Source organism: Myotis lucifugus, unplaced genomic scaffold (genome assembly GCF_000147115.1).
Source record: "Myotis lucifugus unplaced genomic scaffold, Myoluc2.0 scaffold_103, whole genome shotgun sequence".
NCBI lineage: Eukaryota > Metazoa > Chordata > Mammalia > Chiroptera > Vespertilionidae > Myotis > Myotis lucifugus.
In genome coordinates, this window is record NW_005871151.1 from 3,029,933 (window position 1) to 3,049,705 (window position 19,773).

General features: G+C 40.2%; 1 protein-coding gene across 7 annotated transcripts in view; it reads right to left on the bottom strand.

Annotated features, from left to right (window-relative positions):
* The window catches only part of RIC8B (RIC8 guanine nucleotide exchange factor B), a 107,735-nt gene extending 90,988 nt beyond the window's left edge, over positions 1-16,747 (bottom strand). For 6 of the 7 annotated variants that reach the window (XR_002830212.1, XR_002830213.1, XM_006092726.3 and 3 more), the window contains exons 1-2: positions 16,560-16,739; positions 7,169-7,216 (exon numbers count right to left, since the gene is read on the bottom strand). Coding sequence is in view for 5 of the 7 variants with exons in the window: in XM_006092726.3 (XP_006092788.1) it covers positions 7,169-7,216; positions 16,560-16,643 (132 nt within the window). In the remaining 2 variants the exon portion in view is untranslated. Of the gene's footprint in view, positions 1-7,168; positions 7,217-16,559 lie in introns of all 7 variants that reach the window. The other variant, XM_006092728.3, reaches the window with a different exon arrangement.
* Positions 16,748-19,773: the final 3,026 nt, after the last annotated feature.

Here is a 19,773-nt window from a genome sequence, read left to right on the forward strand (position 1 = left end):
TCTGCTGGCCATCTTGTGGTGGACATCTTGTGACCACATGGGGACGGCCATCTTGTGTGAGGGTGTGACAGTCAATTTGCATATTACCTCTTTATTATATAGGATATACCTATAAACTGTTTCGAGTCCAACAATACATTATAATTATTACTTTATATAATTTTATCTTTTAAAGACTTTGAAGAAAGGAGAGCAACTATATATATACTGATAGCTTTTGTTATATTATTTATCATTGCTGGTTCTCTTGATGTATTCTTGAGGATTTGAGCTCCTATCTGGAGTCACATCCTTCATCTAATACAGGTTTGGTCTCAGTTACCTTTGTGCTATTTTTAGCAAATATATGACATTTCTATATGTTACTGGCTCAATAAATTATATACATATTGTTTTTTTTAATATATCTTATTGATTTTTTACAGAGAGGAAGGGAGAGGGATAGAGAGTTAGAAACATCGATGAGAGAGAAACATCGATCAGCTGCCTCCTGCACACCTCCTACTGGGGATGTGCCCGCAACCAAGGTACATGCCCTTGACTGGAATCGAACCTGGGACCCTTCAGTCCTCAGGTCGACGCTCTATCCACTGAGCCAAACCAGTCAGGGCATACATATTGTTTTATATAAATGCTTTTAAAATCAGTTAAGAGAAGGAAAAGAAATATGCACTTAAATTGTCTTTTATAATTACATTTTACAATCACCTCTACCAGTGCTCTTTGTGTGGGTTCAAATTGCTGTTCGTAGTCACTTTCAGTCTGAAAAACTTTTAGTACTTCATATAAGGTGGGTCTTGAACAAATTATTTCAGTTTTTTCATTTATCTGGTGTCTTTATTGTCAAAAGAGCACTCTGCTGATATAGGTTTCTTGGCTGAGGTTTTTTTCCTTTGAGCTCCTTAAATATGTTATCCCACTGCCTCTGGCCTACATTTCTGATGAGAAATCAGCTGTGTATCTTACTGAGGTACCATTGTAAGTGGCAAGTCATTTTTCTTTTGCGGCTTTCAGGATTTTCTCCTTTTCTTTGGCTTTCAGCATTTTTATTATGATGTATCTGTTTTTAGATTTCTTTGAGTATATCCTACTCAGACATTATTGAGCTTCTTGGGTGTTGTTTTCAAATAAATTTGTCAAGTTTGTGTGTTTTTTTTCAAATTATAGAGAAAGTTTATTTACAAAGTTATAGAGGTAGTAAAAGTGAGACAGCTGCACTGTGTAGGCTCAGGAAACAATTACAGAAGTGAAAGGGCCCTTGGAGCTTAGGAGAGAGAAAGGCAAAGGTAACAGGGGAAAAGAGGAGGAAAGAAAAGGCACTGCTGAGTTCCACAGAGGAAACATTTTAACTTTGGCAAGTTTTAGCCATTATTTCTTCAAATATTTTTTCTCTGTTCTTTACCTTGTATATTCCCTATTGATCTATCTCAAGTTTGCTTATTCTTTCTTCCACCAGTTTGAATCTAATGCTCAACCCCTTTTAGTGAATTCTATTTCAGTTATTGTACTTTATTGCACCTTTTTAATGTCAAAATTAGAGAGAGAGAGAGAGAGAGAGAAACATCGCTGTGAGAGAGAAACATTGATGAGTTGCCTTCCACATGTGCCCCAACTGGGGACCAAACCTGCAACCCAGGTATGTGCCCTGACTGAGAATCGAATCGGCAATCTCTTGGTACACAGGACAACGCTCAACCTACTAAGCCACTCCAGCCAGGCTTTTTTTTTCTTCTAAATGATTATCTTTAAAGTTACTAGTTTCTAAATGAGAACTGTACTTGCATCATGTATCAAAATATTCCCTAAGTTAAAGATGCCAAATAAAATTTGAGTCAAATTTGCAAGGCTTATAAATTCATTTGTTTTAGCGAAAATTAGAGTTGAACAAGAACTTCAAATGACTAAAATAAGTTTAAAAGGCTTTCATATCCGACATCCATGCCTCAAGTTATTTCTAAGCATGGACCCACACTATAGGATTAATGTTTCTATGTTGGCACATTTTCCATGGGGTGACCTCATATAAAAATTTATCAATTTATTTTCTATAGTTCACAGTGGTAATCCTCCATATGCACCTGTAGCTGAGAAAGTGCCAAATCAACACCATAACCAACTTATGAACCAAAGCCTAACACAGGACCTGGAACGTAGAAATTACTGAAAAAACACTTACGGACTACAGATATCTCCACTAATATGCCAAGTCTGGAAGGAAAAGTCAAAATAAAATATTTCAAATAGTAGCATGGAACTCTGTGTTCATATAAATTTATTTCACTCCATAAACTGAGTCTATAGGTGATACTATCTCTAAACGTGGCATTTTTATGTTCCTCTAAAACAGCGGTTCTCAACCTGTGGGTCGCGACCCCTTTGGTGGTCGAACGACCCTTTCACAGGGGTTGCCTAAGACCATCCTGCATATCAGATATTTACATTACGATTCATAACAGTAGCAACATTACAGTTATGAAGTAGCAACGAAAATAATTTTATGGTTGGCTCACAACATGAGGAACTGTATTTAAAGGGCCAGAAGGTTGAGAACCACTGCTCTAAAAGGAATGTGTAAGATAATCAAGAAGGCTCAATTTTAGAGAAAATAAATATTTTTTTAAAAAAGTATTGGTCTTTGCTTATGCCTCCAATCATCATACTATATAAAAGAATATAATATGTGACATATATATAACATATGTCACATATTATATTATCATATTTTTATAGCATTATAATCTACTATAATATAATAGAAGTTTAAATTACAGACCAGGAAAGAAAAGTATCATCCACAGTAATAATATTCAAATAGTCACCATTTAGTGAATTTTCTTGTAATCACTTTTCTTTGTATAGCTTTTATTAGTCTTATACATGGTTGTGATCATACTGTATGAATACTCTTGTATCCTGCTTTTTCAGTAAACAACATTATGAGATGTGCTTGAGATCCTGCTGTATAGTTAAGAGAATATCAAACTCAACACCAAACAATATGTGCATGTCATAAGAATTCTGGTCTCCACTCAATTTCCAAGTTCCTTTCATTCATTTAATAGGTGTTTATATTGTAGGTGCCTATTTTGTGCCACATGCAGTGCTGGGAGATGAAAATACAAAGAAGTAAGCAAGCACATGCTTGTCCTCAAAGAATTCTCAGCTCAGCAATTACTCTCTGCCTTCTCAGAAATTTGGCTTACCTATGTGAGTTTGAAGGTAATAAAAGAAATGCTTACAATTTGGCTATTTTTAACTTCATTCTTTTGAGGAAAATTACTATATACAAAGATTTATCTTAAACAACAACTGAAGTTTTCCACATTTTATCTAGTTATATTCTCATCTTACAGGTGAAAGAGCTATAATTCTTTTGCTCATTTTGTGACACGTATTTTTCAACATGTATTGCAATTATGTACTAGTCCATTGGTCTTGAGATCAATGTGTTTCAGAAACCAATATAAGAGCTTTCATTTCTTCAAGATGTAAATTTTTAGATTATTCATACATCCCCATCCTACATATTTCCATGATATATTTGTTTATGTGCTGGCAGAAAATCATAGTCTACCAATTTAGATAGCAAATGTAAAGCAAATGCTTCAGTAAGCACAGGTGCTTACATTCAAATGTAATGATCCACATGCACCTGGAACTATTTGCATATATGCACAAGCATTAGCAGTTGTAACTGACTTTATTTGGAAAAATTTAAGCACGCCTAGTAATTTCCTTTGTTATCTTCCAATTTAAGTCTCGTTGCCTAAATGGTGTCTCAAGATATGAAATAAGAGATAAAACAAGGTATTGAGCCATAATTTCAAACCTTATGAAATACACCTCAAGTGGTAATGAGTGGGAGCACTGAGCAGTGAAGGAGCCGCACACAATAATCAGAAAATCTGTTCTCTATTTGAGGCTCCACCACTTGCTAGTGACTGAGTTTTTGCAAGCTGTTATTAATGTGTTTTCATATCAATAAAATAGGGATGTTGACATTCTTGCCACACTTACAGCATTAGTGCATTACTATTACAAAGCAAATCTTTGTAAACATGCAAAACACTACATGAGTGTTAGAAATTGGGTCTATAGCTATTTCCTAAAAATCTCAGTATAATTTTTATTTTTTGAAAGGCTCTGTTCCCTTACATTTACTTCTAAGTTGTCACAAAGGTTTTACATAAGAAAGGTGTGTTTTTTAGAAACAGCACCCGTAGTTTATCAAAAGGGGTACTGCAGTTACCAAGGAGCTACTGTATGAAGACTCCAGAGACATGTTTAAGAAAGAGAAAAAGAGAACTGGGGTAGCAAAACAAACTGGTAACTTGAATTCCTCTTATTTTCAGTCTGGGTTTAATGTGGAGACTTGCCCACTATTCTGTGTCTTTCGGCACTGAGAACTTAAAAAACTGTTAGGATGTAGATCCTTTAGAAGCAGTCCAACAGTTAGGATTTCAAACTCTTTTTAGAGCCGTAGGCATGAAAGAGTCACTAATGGTTTTAACCACTGGAGACTGAAGTGGTTTTGTTTGTCAATGTTTTTCCGTTAATGAAGATTACCTAGCTAGGTCCCTAATGATATTTGTTTATATCAGAACTCCCAGGAAGCAGAAATCTGCACACTAGAACTAAAAATAACACCAGTACAGTCGTTACCATCTCCAATGATCTAAAAGGCAGTAAACACAATACTTTGAAAACGTTAGGTTTTGCTACTATCATATAGGAAATAAACATGCTTTATTAATAACTGTGTGGGAATTTTTTTTCCCCTCAACTGAAACTTATATGAAGTAAGGGGATCTCTGTCTTAATGTATTTACTTTTATTTTTAATCCTCACCCAAGGATATTTTTCCATTGATTTTTAGAGAGAATGGAAGGGAGTGAGGAGGGTGGAGAGAGAGAGAAACATCAATGTGTGAGAGACACATCGACTGGTTGCCTCCCATATTTGCCCTGACCTGGGCCGATATTGAGCCTGCAACCAAGGTATGTGCCCTTGACTGGGAATCAAACCCAATACCCTTAAGTCCATGGGCTAACGCTCCAACCACTGAGCCAAACCAGCTAGGGCGTATTTACTTTGGTCAGTAAAAGCACCACCAAAAATTCTAGCGCCAGATTCCCAAGGGACCATAAATCTAGATGTATTATGGATTCTCCCAACTCAATTAATTGAATAGCACTTGTCTTCCTAATCTGAATACCTATTATGAGTATGTCTTGTTAACAACATGCTTCTTTTCTTTCACTTAACCCTCTCTCTGATTAGCACATAATGGTCTGTCTCTCACACAGCCTCCTCTCTATCATATCATAGTATTCCATTATGTAGATATACCCTAGTTTCTTCAAATATTCCCTAATTGCTGGACACTTGGTTGTTTCCAATCTTTTACTACCATGTACAATGCTTCAATGAGTAACTTTGTTTACTTGAGTTCAACCTATCCACAAAACAGATTTCTAAAAGTGGCACTGTCTGGTCAAAGGGCAAACTGCATCTGTAATTTTGGTAGATACTGCCAGTTTCTGTTCCACAGGATTTGTGCCATTTTGTATTCCCACCAAATGTGCAAGTACTTGTTTCCTGAAGACTATCTGTAAAAATACACATGCCTGGATTCCACGCCTCAAATTCTGACTCAGTAGATAGAGGGTCAGCCCTGAGCAGGCTATCATCAAAAAGTTCCCCAAATAGCACATTCCTGGTTGAGAACCCCAGTTCTAAAAGGAATTCTCATCTTATTTTCACTGCTCAGATACACAAGAAAATCAGAGTTCAATCTTTAACTTTCAAAGTTTATATTCCATATCACCCCTTCAATCATAATTTTTGAGTGCCTACTATGTGTTCGACACTCTAGGTGTCAAGGACATAAGGGTAAATAATAATACCTGTCATCAGGGTCTAATAATGATACATATTTGAGACAATGTATAAGCATAGTGTTAGAGATTTACATAGAATTTTACTGAAATACTGAAAAGGGATACTTCACCTTAACAGGAATGCCAGAGGAGGCTTCCTGAAGGATGTGCCCTGGAACTCCATTGGATTAACCAGGTAGAAAACAACATATGCGAAGGTAGAAAATAAGAAACAGAAAGGGTGGTATGTAACTGGAAATATTTCATATTGCTAGAGCATAAAATTTAAGGGAGAGAAGTAAGCTGCAAAAGTAGGCAGAGATCAGGTCACTAAGCATCTAGGATGTCATGTTTAGAAGCTTGAACTTTTATAGGCAAAAAAAGTCACTCAAGGGTTTTAAAAGCTGGGAGTAACACGATCAGATTGTTGTTCTAGATTTATGGACAATGGACTGGAAGGGCACATAACTGGAAAAAGAGAGAGCAGGAAACTGGTGCGGTAATCCAGATGAAGGCTGGAATTAGGGCAGGGGTTAAAGGAGAGAATGGACTAAAGAAATCATAAGAGATAAAATGAGCAGGACATAGACATTAGATTTTGGAGGTGGAGGTGAACAGAAGTTTGATTACAAGGTATTATCAAACCACTACCAAGAATAGCAACAGATTTAAGCTATTTTTCCAGGAGCAGTGATAGGTTTGCACTGATTCAGTCATGCTCTCTTATCTGGTCTTCGCATGTAATAGACCAAGGATAGATGTACGCAGACCAGCAAAACACACAGAATGGTGCATCACGCTCTAATCAACTAAGTAAAGCAAGCATAGGCAACCCAACAGGGAAACACACATTACTGATGCACCTTCACTTATAATTCCTCTATTGGTGAGTCTCTTGATTCCACTTTCATCTATGCCCCTGAAGTGACTTAGACAATTGCTGCAACATAAATAAATGTCAGACAGGGAACAATATTTGGCTAAGGGGCAGCAGTATGAACAGCTGTTTCCCCAAAGCTAAATGCAAAACATTTTGGGCAGCCTGCTATCCTGCCGTTAAACGAACCCTTCCCATTGCTCTAATTTATCCAAGTACTAGTATAATGGTCCTGTGAGGATGGAGCAGGAATGAGTTGCATGTACTAAACCTGGCACTTGCTTTCTTCTCAGAGTTCCTAAAAAACAAACTGGAGGGAAACTGAAAACTAAATAACCATCAGATGAAAACAAGTCCACTGTTTAGAAAGTTCATGAATGAAACACACACACACACACACACTAAGGCTTACCTTTCTTTTATCTTCATCTGTTGGTTCAAATTTGAAAGTAGCCCTATGCTGAGGGAGGGAAAAAAGGGAAAACAATGTCATTTAAATATACAGATTTTTAATTTTGGCTATGTTTAAAAATATATAATGTCTCTGTAAAAATGTTACCTTCCCCATATCATATCTCACTTTTCTTATTAAAGTAAGAGAGATCGGCATGTAAGCAAATAATCTTAAGAAGTATAAAAGGACTATAGCAGAAATATATACCAAGGAGCACAGAGTGGCAAGCCTCTAACTGTGCCCAGGGAAATCTGGAATGCTCTGCATGCAGTATAGAGAATTTGAACTGGACCGTGGGGTATGAATAGAAGTTTGCCAGGAGGAAATGGAAAGCATTGCAGGAATAGAAACAAAGGCTCAGATGTGTGAAACAATATGATATATTTGTGAAATAAGCAGCTCTGTCAGAGTGAAAGCACAAATGTTAGGGGGTGGGAGGAGTAAAGAAAGATGAGAATGGAAAAGTAGATTGGATAGAGATTTGGAAGGTCCTTCCAATGCTGCTGAGGAGTTTGTACTTCCTTTGTCATATGTAATAAGAAATCATCAGATAATTATCGATAGAAAAGAGACTATTCAGACAAATATTCTGTAAGAATGAGGGTTTGATATTGTGGCTCCATCACTTACTAGTTAGTTCAGTAAGTAACTCTCCATAACTGAATTTCTCATGTGAAAAGAGGGGGTACCTAGTTCACAGAGCTGCTATGAGGGTTAAAACAGCTATGGCATATAACTCACCATCTCAATGCCTGGCACATACTAAACAGTAAACATTAGGGTTATATTGATGGTGATGCCAATGATATTGAGGGGAAAAATAACTGAAAGAGAAGAGAGTGTCATGACTCCTAAAATGACTGGCGGGAACACTGTATTTTCCACTCTGTAGCTAAAATAGATGATGGAGTAAGCTGAGTTATCTACTGTCACAGAAAGAGTGATGGTACCCAAAAACTAGAGCACAAAATTCCTCATTCTCCTCTCAAGTTTTAGTCAGAAGAACCAAGTGCTTTTATGAATCCTAAGCTTTCCTTTAAAAAAAAAGTCTGCAGTGAACATCTCTCTGCCTTTCCTTTGTATTCCCTCACTGGCCATACTAACAAACATTTACTGGCAACCCACCAGGAGTTAAGTACACTGAGTACTGAAGATATCATCATTACAGAGGGGTTCTGTATTGACAGCTTTGTAGAAGAAGAAATTTTTGAAATTAAATTTATGAGATGGAGAAGAAATGTTGACAGAGCAGAAGTTCTGAATATACGAAATGGTCAGAGGGAGGACTTAGAGGTAAAAGAGACTGCTTCTTATATGGTATGCAAACCATACCATAAATTAAGATGAATTATGTCAGGGGGTAGGGGCTGGATTTTAAAATTTACACTTGAACTGTAAGATAGGTAATAGGCATCCAGCAGAAGACTCTGAAAAAAATGTGAACAGTAGAGCATTGCTGGAATATTTTGGACAGTAGCTTACAGACCAGATCAAAAGAGAGCAAGACTGAAGACACAAAGCTCTCTGGGAAATGGTCATCAATAATCCAAGCATGATATTGCTGGCAGCAGTATAAACTGACACAAACTTTAAAAGAGAAAGTGATTTGGCAACACATGTTGGAAACCATAAAAATATTCATCCCCTTTGACCCAGAACTTCTACTCCTAAGAATTTACCCTAATGAAATTCATCCAGAATGAGAGAAAAATTATATATGTAAACATATTCACTGCAGTGTTATTATAGAAGAAAAGAGACAGCCTTGAATATCCAATAACATGAGATTAATTAAACTGCTGTGCATCCACCTGATAGAATATTATATTACAATTTTAAAAAGATGGCTAAAAAGCTCTGAAACAACATGGCAAATTACGTATGATGGCATTAAGTGGAAACCATCAAATTATAGTTCTGTGTCTATGACGAAAGTATCTACATAAATATATGGATGCATTTGAACAATGCAAATATAAAAGCAGCTGTACAGGGTGATGGAATTTCTGGTGATTTTCTTCTTTACAAAACTCACTTTTGGTATATTATTTTTATAATTAAAAGGGAAATTTTAAAAATAAAAGATGAGCCCTGGCTGGTGTTGCTCAGTTGATTGGAGCATCCTCCCATACACCAAAAGATTGTAGATTTGATTCCCGGTCAGGGCACATACCTAGATTGCAGGTTTGATACCCAATCAGGGCACATACCTAGGTTGCACGTTCAATCCCCAGTAGGGGACATGTACAGGAGGCCTCGAATCGAGGTTTCTCTCTCACCTCTCTATCTCTACCCACCCCCCCGCCCCCGCCTGTTCTCCTCTCTTAAAAAAAAAAGAGAGAGAAAAATCAATAAGTATATTCTCAGGTGAGGATTAAAAATAAAATAAAAAATGAAGGGCCCTAACCGGTTTGGCTCAGTAGATAGAGCATCGGTCTGCAGACTGAAGGATCCCAGGTTCGATTCTGGCCAAGGGCATGTACCTTGGTTGCGGGCACATCCCCAGAAGGAGGTGTGCAGGAGGCAGCTAATCGATGTTTCTCTCTCATCGATGTTTCAAACTCTCTATCCCTCTCTCTTCCTCTCTGTAAAAAATCAATAAAATATATTAGAAAATAAATCTAAAAAATAAAAATAAAAAATGAAGAATGAACAAGAAGAAAAGGAAGGAAGAAGTTGTAAATCTGAAGACTATAACTTAGGAATTTATAGACATGAAGTTTAGTAAAAACCAACATTAGATAAAAGACAAAGAAGCACCAGAATCAAGCTAGGCTTGTAAACTGAAGCTTAGTAAATATCCAATACAAATGAAAATAAGTTGTACTTAGAAACCAAGAAAGCTTATTCTGTGCCATTATATGTGAATTCCATAAACTATCTGAAATAAATGTACCTAGTTGCCAATATAATGGTTCTTGTAAATATTTTTAGCATTTATGGTAAGGGGATAAAAAAAGAAATCTTTTGGGGGAAAAACCCATTAAGTTATAAAAATGTATTTTTAACAGTTTCTACATAGAATTAATCTTTTAAGGTAACAATTTAGAATGGTACCAAGGACTAATTTTTCTGTTGCTTTTTAAATGCAAGGCTGATCTTGTCATAAAACTACAACTTTAAAAAAAAAAAAAAAAGGAAGAAAAGCTTTCAAGAACCCTGTCTAAATAGCATGAGGGTTTAATTTAATTAGAAGGTATATTGGTATATGAGGCAATAAAATTGAATTTTGAATGTGCCAATCTACTCAGAAACTCAGCCTTCGAAGCTTGTTTGGATCCAAAGATATTTAAGGCTGAGTTCTTTTATCCAACTTAGATCATCCCTACCCTATTCAGTACCTCTAACCTTTATTCTCCCTCCTTTGTACAGCTGAAAGGAAGGGGAACTACATTTCTGGCTATAAATGCCTTTCTAGAACTGCTAGCCACCTCACCTCTACACACTTTATTTCCAGACAAGCAGGAGCAACAAGTCAAATATAAACTAAAGAGTAAAACCATTGTTCAATTTAGAGATCTAGTAAGGTACAACAGCTCAGTGACACACCGGACTCATTAGCAAGTTACTAAACTTTTCTACCAGTCAGAATTTCCGTCTTTATGTATAGCACCTTGCACAGAGCAGGTGTCCAATAAGTGGCCACTATTGTCATCATTGCATGGCCTATGACGTGCCCAAATACTGAATTACTTATGGCAAGGGAACTACAGTTATTTCATAGATTTCTAAAGATACACTCCCACGGTACCGATACAAGGAAATTACTCTAACTGGGGTGGGGTGTGTGTGTTGCTGTGTTTCATAAATAGAGAGTACTTCTAGAACTAAATGCCAGTAACTTCAATTATACAACCCATCTGGAAATACGAACAAGGTATAACAAAGGAACAGCCCACTAAAATGCTCCTCTGTAAATATCTGCAGAATGAACTGAGTCAGAACTCAGCCTCAAGGTGGAAAGCAAGTCCTCTTACATGGTACAGGATATTTATATGCCCTAGTCCCGTGGTCGGCAAACTGCGGCTCGCGAGCCACATGCGGCTCTTTGGCCCCTTGAGTGTGGCTCTTCCTAAGCCTTAGGAGTACCCTAATTAAGTTAATAACAATGTACCTACCTATATAGTTTAAGTTTAAAAAATTTGGCTCTCAAAAGAAATTTCAATCGTTGTACTGTTGATATTTGGCTCTGTTGACTAATGAGTTTGCCGACCATTGCCCTAGTCAAATGTGGAGGCTGTATTTCTAGAACTGTCCCAATATTAGGTCCCTATTAATCAGGTTCTTCTAGCACATAAATGAAGACCTCACTGCTATCACTGTGGTTTTCCTCTCTTATGAGGACTACTCTTGGAGACCTACCTGCCTGAATCTTAAATAACTTTTACCTTTCATTTGGCTATAAACATGCCATACTTCGAATGTAGAATCATGTTGGAGCTCTCTATGGGCTAACATTTGCCAGGTATCTTCTATGGCCACCAGACCATCTCTCTGGTTATCATTACTGTTGATGACTCTAGGCCTGTTTCTTCACCTACTAACTGAGCGGGTTGGGTTGGATGCAATTATCTTTGAGACTCCTTCTAGTCTAAATATCCTGTGATTCAAGAACTATGATCCTACTGTGCATCTTGGGGTCCTGGATCACTATTTTTGTTGATAATCATAATGATGGCAACCAATTTCTCAATATTAAGTCTTTATCAGAATAGGCCCTAAAAGAGAAGAACGAGATTGGACAGCTTAGACTAGCTCAATACATATTTCCCGTAATAGCTCATTCTGTAACTGGAGTGGAGGTGATGAGGGTTCAACAGTAGCACTGGCACTGGAAAACCTCTTTCTTCTGTTCTCAAAAACACAGAATAGACATGGAAAAGGCAACATGGCCTTGCGAAAAAGAGCCGTGGAAATGAAATCTGAAGACTAGGTCCACCACATCTAGCCATGTGCCCTTGAGCCTGTAGATCAGGGGTGGGGAACTTTTTTTCTGTCAAGGGCCATTTGAATATTTATAACATCATTTGGGGGCCATACAAAATTATCAACTTAAAAATTAGCCTGCTAATTTGGTCAAACACTTAATTAACTCACCCCTACTGCCTTGACAGGGCCAGACCAAATGATTTTGAGGGCCTTATATGGCCTGCGGGCTGGATATTCCCCATCCCTGCCATAGATAGTCACTTTGTCTTTCTGAACCTCAATTTCCTATTCTCCCAAAAGGGAATACTTCCATCTCCCTCCTAAGTTTTAATGTAAGAGGATTATATATGATGACATGTGAAAGTACTTAGGATATCAGGCACTCAATAAATGTTAACAGGTGAATTGAGAAGAGAGGAAAAAGAACAACCACCTTTCCTATTTTTTTAATACTTTTTAAAAAATACTTTCCTATACTGAGTCAACCAGCATTATGCCCTTGAGAAACAGACAAGTATCTTTTTTTTTTCTGGGATAAATAGATCTTGCCTCTCCCTATGATAACCAGGATCAGTGAAAAAAGTAAGAAGGCTCGGAAATTAGAGTCTCTGTAACACAGTAGAAATTAGAGCCAGATAGGTAACTGCTGCTCTAAATATGGTACACAGTGTTTTGCTACCCATCAGAAAATACAAGGGTCAAGGAAAAAGAGAAAGATTGGAGTATACTCCCTAATTTTTCTTATGTCAACTAGGTCAACTCAGTGGCACATATTTAATTCCTACCTTTTTTTGTTAAAAAACTAACAGTTATGGGTTCTTAGAGACAGGCACTACTCTAAGTGCTTTACACATATAACTCATTTAAGCCTGGCAACATGTAGGTACTATTATTATCCCTGTTTGGTAGAAGAATAAACTGAGGCAAGGAAAGTTAAGTAACTTGCCCTAGGGCCGTGGTCGGCAAACTGTGGCTCGCAAGCCACATGCTGCTCTTTGGCCCCTTGAGTGTGGCTCTTCCACAAAATACCACATGCGGGTGTGCACGTACAGTGCGATTGAAACTTTGTGGCCCATGCGCAGAAGTCGGTATTTTGTGGAAGAGCCACACTCAAGGGGCCAAAGAGCCACATGTGGCTCGGAGCCGCAGTTTGCCGAGCCGCAGTTTGCCGACCACTGCCCTAGGGCACAGGGATGGTGAATTGAGAATCAAGAGTCTAGGCCAGTGATGGCGAACCTTTTGAGCTTGGCGTGTCAGCATTTTGAAAAACCCTAACTTAACTCTGGTGCCGTGTCACATATAGAATTTTTTTGATAGTTGCAACCATAGTAAAACAAAGACTTATATTTTTGATATTTATTTGATATATTTAAATGCCATTTAACAAAGAAAAATCAACCAAAAAAATGAGTTCACGTGTCACCTCTGACACGCCTGTCATAGGTTCGCCATCACTGGTCTAGGCAGTCTGGCTCAAGAGCCTGTGCTTGGGCCACAGGACTTCTTGATACCTTGATCATCAGAACTGTAACACCCCGAGTGAATGCCTCCAGGGGCACTGGGCTCAGTGTTTGGCATTATAGTAGTACTTCATTTAATTTAAGCCTCAAAATAACTTAGGTGATATTTTTCCTATTTTACAGATAAGGACACTGAGACTCAGGTCCTTATTCATAGTTGTGAAGCTAATAATGGCAGATCTAAAACAAGATTTATCTGACTCCAAATTCCACCTTCGTTCAACTATATTTGACTGCCTCCTTTTGAGGACTGGCTTTATTAGAGAAATAAGGTAATAAAGAACATCGCCCAAACAATGAACTACATTCTCTCTATATATCATTCATTTCCCTTCTTGGTTAGACTCCTCAACCCCCCATAACCACCTCTTATTCTAACCATTTTTAAAATAAATTTTTCCAGATAGGGAAAATGAAGCACATGGTATCCAGTTTTTTCAGAGTTTCAGATTCCATATCCTATCCAGCTGAACAATTTAATTCCACCTCCCCGTTCTTATTGCCGGACCACAGCAATCATACTTCCCCTTCCTATTCATCTGCCTCAACGTCTTTCGCCTTGAGGGGCAAAGTCCCACTGCCAATGTGAAATTCAGCTATTTTCTCTGCACCTATTTTTCTATTTTTTCTGGCCCTACTATAATCAGCATTAAACATGAGAACTCTTTTCTGAAGGAGCTAATTGACTCAGTTTGGAGCAAGTCCGATTTTCAGGCTTGGCCCAAAAAGTTCAAGCCTCCCAAACACTTTAGGAATATCCCCTTTAAAAAATACATATTCGGCCCTGGCCGGGTGGCTCAGTTGACTGGAGTGTCGTTCCATATGCCAAAAAAGGTTGAGGTTTGATTCCAGGCCAGGGCACATACCTAAGTTGTGGATTCGATCCCTGGTCAGGGTGTGTACTAGAGGCAACCGATAGATGTTCCTCTCTCTCTCTCCCTTCCTTCCTCTCTCTAAAAAATTAAAAAACATATCCTTGGGTGAGGATTAAAAAAACACATATAGTTAACATTACAACTTTAAAGGCATCCCCAGTGTGAAAGGGGAGCTGGAGATGTCCAGAATTTAAGTTGACAGCACTTGACCAGGAGTGGTAACCAACCTGGAGGAGATCAAGGGGAGGGAGAGGTAAGTTGGAGGAAGCAAATCTGGAGTTCCAATCAGTTTAGACATGAAGGGGAGAAAGAATATTAAAAGCGATGATAAGATCCAGTTAGAGGGTTTTCCTCCTCCCTTCCTATGGAAGAAAAGGTTTTCTTTATTGCTAGATATGTGTCATACAGTAAGTGCTAAGTAAATACTAACTGATTCAACACAATGGCAAGGTTTCTGTTGTATTTCTTTCTTTTGAAAATAACTTTGCAGTGCTTCAAATCTTTTTTTGGAGAGCAGTTATAAATCAAGTAAAATGAATATAATCTGCACAATATGTGCATCTATGCATTAAGTGAATTCCTCCTAAATTAGGTAAACGGGAAACAGTAACGTGTATCCAAAAGTGAAGGAGCTAAGCTATGAAGAGAAATGAATCCATGCATCATCTCAAAGAAATCAGGATAGTCCTGTAGAAACAGTAGTCAGACAACCTAAATTCAAATCTCGGCCCCATCTCTCAATGGCTGTGTGGATTTGGGGCAACTTTATCCTAAATTTTATCATTTGTGAAATGGGAATACCACCACTTTCCTCAAAGTGTTGTTGGGAAGATTACTCGGGAATGAAGGTGTATTATTTTTGGATCTCCACCCAGAGCAGAAATGGCATACTGGCAGCTCAATAATACAAAGTGCATGAAAGTGCAGTGGTGGGCACATAGCAAACACAGAAGAGGAAATTATGAATGGAAGCAAATAAAAGGAAGAAAGATGTTCTATCTAGGGTGTGACTTGGTGTTGGGTGTGTTTTCACAGAGGGAGTAGTCAGTCATTTCTTATAAAGTAGTCTTCTTGATGGAAGAATAACGGTGTGGTATGCTACCTTTTGAAGCGAGCATGTAAAATTCCTGGAAGGATCAGCAACGGAAAGCTAACGGTTTCAGGAGAGAGATTCAGAGAAGTGGCTGGGATTTATAACAAGATACCTTTCTACCGCAGCGTTGTACAGTGCAAAGAACAATGAATGGTTTGAAGACCAAGGCTGGAATCCCAGCTCCCAACCATGACCTTGGACAAGTTACTTAACCAATCAAGAATCTCAGTTGCAAAACGCAGATAAAACCTCACAGGACTGCTGTCAAGATTAAATGAGATAAGGGATGGGAAAACTGTTAATGCGATACAAATAACACGTATTATTAGGAGCTGGATTCTACCTTCACTTACAACATAGCATGTCCATGACCTTGGCATGATTTCAGTTCTTTGCGCCTCGGTTTTCTCATCTATAAAATGGGGAGGATCATACCATCTACCCCACAAACACTCTGAGAATCAAGTCAGACCACATACGAGACATCACACCTTGAAAACGGTACCGGTACATAAAGAACGACTATGGTGGCTGGTAACGTTTTATGCATGTCGGGGTCCGTGGTTAAGCAAATATTTTTATGCTACACAGGTGAGGAAGCCTCGCGTGCATTTATGCATCCAAGAGTGGGGCACAGGGCACAGACGCACATCCACGGACTCCGGGGGTGTGACCTGCGCGCTTGGGAGGACGGACCGCAGGACTGGCTGCTGGGCCGGAATCAGAGGAGTGGGCGCCAGAGTGGGGGCAGGGGGGTGCAGGATGCACGGCTGGGCAAGGCTGGGGGCACAAACACGCATGTCCACGCCGGAAACATTTTCGGGGGAGAGCGATGCGCATCCCCGGAATGAGGGGGTGGGGAGGGATGCGCGTGCAAGCCCGGGGGGCGGCCGGGGGTGCCACACCGCAAGCCGGGGGCCAGGGCTCTTTACCTTATCGCTGTAATCCCTCAGGACCCGCTCGATAGCCCCCGCCTCGCCGGCCCGGACGATGTACAGGGCGCGCTCCTCATCCATGGCCGCAGGTGCGGGGGAGCCGCGGCCGCTCTGCGCGCCCGAGCCGCTGCCTCCAGGTAAACGCCTCGCGCCCCCGCTCGCTCGCTCCTTCCCAGCTTCCTTCCTTCCCTCCTTCCCTCCCTCCCTCCTGCCTCCAACCCGCCAGCCTCCGCCCGGGCAGGCCCGACGTCACCGCCCCTCAACTTTCACCCCGCGACGTCACCGGTCCCCCAGCAACCAGCGTCCCGCGGCCGCCCCTGACCAGGCCCAGGACTCGACCGAGGCCTGCCGAGCGGCCTGAGGGGGGTCAGGCCCGAGGTCCTGCTGGCTTTTCTGCCTCTCCCTCCCTCGAAGAAGCCAGCCTTTTAAGTGGGCTTTCACGGACAGCACTGTTCCCACCTGACCCTCCTCTATGAATCATTCTTCTCAGCTGACGAGAACGACCCGGCTCGTCCCCGCCCCTCTAAGAGACAGCAGCTGAGTGGACTACAACTCCCTGCGTGCAATGGGGTCATCCCACGGTCCCATCCAATATGCTGGAGTGCCGAATGGCATGCCGGGATGAGTAGTCATCCAGCGGGAAAGGCTTCCCTCCAAAGGCATGCTGGGAACTGTGGTCCTGCGGAGGCCGGAAACAAGAGTCCCACGGGCCCGGAGGCCAGCGGCCAAGAAACCGTTAGGGGGTGGGTCTGAGCGTGGGCCCTGCCTCCTTTTTGTTCCTTACGGAGCTGGCTGTCCTGCCGGAGCCCTGGCTGGTCGGACTGGTTGCCATTCGCGGAAGCTGGCTCCCTTTGGTGGGAACCGTGAAGCACCGTTTTAATTCCCACTTTTCTCGTTTAGCGGTTTCGGTCTCTGTCAGATTCTTTCCTTCCTCCTTGTTTGCGGTCTTGTAATGTATTCAGCTACGGGTCGTGTGGGAAATTGCAGGTAGTTATCTAGATAAAGGGGGCCCAGCGATTTTTTAATACCGTTTTTAAAATATCATTTTGAATCTTTCGATTACAGTTGACATACAGTATTTTATTAGTTTCAGGAGTACACCCCCGTGATTAGACATTACATAACTTACCAAGTGATCATCCCGATATATCTCGTACCCATCTGACACCGTCCGTACATAGTTGTTAGGATGGTCCTGACTGTATTCCTTGTGCTGTACTTGCGGGCCCTATGGCTATTCTGTAACCAACAATTTGTACTTCTTCATCCCCGCACCTTTTGTCCATCCTCGCAGCCCCCCTCCCATCTGGCAGCCGTCACCATGTGCTCAGAACCTATGGGTCTGTTTCTGCTCTGCTTGTTTGTTCTAGAGTCAGTCCATTGTTGCTAGATGCGTATTGATTGCCACGCTGTTGGTCATATTTTTTCTTCTTCTTAAGGAGGACCCCTTGACATTTCATGTGATCCTGGTTTGGTGGCGATGAACTCCCCTGGCTTTGTCTTGTCTGGGAAGCTCTATGCAGGCCCACCTCTGCTAAGTGTCTGCTGCCTGCAGGCAGCCCATTCCTTTAGCGGTGGGTGCCACAGCCAATTGGCCACAGATGCAGCCAGCAAATATTTGCCAACCGATGCTGTGCCGGGCACTGTTCCATACGGCCCAGCGCTGTGTGGTGTGGAGACGGTGAGCCCCAAGTGAGTGCCTGCCCTGACCGAGCTTCAGTTCTAGTGCTGACCCCCTGAGCGGGGCACCGTTCTCATGTTCAGATGAGGAAACTGAGCCTCGGAGGGGCTAACAGATTAATCGACCAACACTGCAGAATTTGGGAACTGAAGTTGTTCTTTTTGTTCTCCCGAGCTATTTGTTAGAGTGGGTGACGTTTCCAAGTGATTTCCAGTTTTCCATTCCAAGCAGCCTTTACCAGAAATAGTCTTTCATGCCTCCCCTGCCCACCTCCACCTCTTGAGCTGTGAAGAGAGGAACTAGAGGGGACAAAAATGTATTCATCTAATAATTGTTGAGTTTCTTCCATGGGTCAGATATTGTGCTAGGCTTTGGGGAATTTGGAGAGAAAACCAAATATGGAATCTGAGCTCATGGAGGTTTAGGTCTTTCTGTGGTTTATACTTTTCATGCAGCAAAAATTTATTGAGCATATTTGTTGAGCCAGGTAGGTGCTGTGTCCATAATTAACTAAATGAGAAAGATTTTAATCTATCTCTTGAAAGAGCACACTGTATAGAAAGGTCATGCTATAGTAAGCTACATCCCCTTAGGTAATAGTAACATCTTGCAATTGTTTTGAACAGTTTACAAACCATTTGAATATACACTATCTCAGTGAATCCTTGAGGAAGGTATTTTTCCCATTTATAGATAAGAAAACAGGCTCAGATGGGTTAAATAACACAAACTGGGACTCAGACTGAGAGCTGTAATATAACAGTATTTGGGTGCCTACTCTATGTCCAGTACTGTATCTTGTGCTTTTTGGGTAACCATATATTTATTTTTGGAGCAAGGGCTCCTGGACAGGATACTAACAAGCATAAAGTATCTGAGTAGGGCTGTGTCTTTCAAAGAGAGTCTTACACATGTGTTTGAAATGTCTAACAGAATTAGGCTTGTGTTTTTAGGCAAACCTGTATTTCTAAAACGAGATTTAAAAATGTGAAACCACATAAATTAACGGTTTGGGGAAATTGCACTTTAGTAATTTTAATTAAGCACTAATATTCAGATTTTATAAATTAAAAGGATCTTTGACTCCAGTTCAAGTCATCTTTTGACCACTGACGAGACTCTGGTCCCAGAAAAATTAAGTGACTTGTCCAAAGTCAATAGTTAAAAGCAGACTCTGGGACTAGAGCCTAGACTAGCTGAATCCTGGGTCACTACGTCACTTTACCTCCCTGGATATTTAGTTATGTGATACGTTCAGTGACTAGAGCCTCTAGTCCAACACCAACTCTAGTTCCTGTTGATTCTTGGATGGCCTGGTACGAAGGAATTAGAGACTGGGTAATCAAGGCAGCAAATACTTAGTCACAAGTCATTGTTCTGAAAGATGGTAATATAATTCTATACATATAACTAGTATATCAATAGTGCTTTACTACTCTCAAAATATCTCCATGTAGTTCATCTGATTTAATCATTATAAGAGTTGAAAAAAATACAAGGTCAATAGGACAGGCACTATCTTTCTTTTTA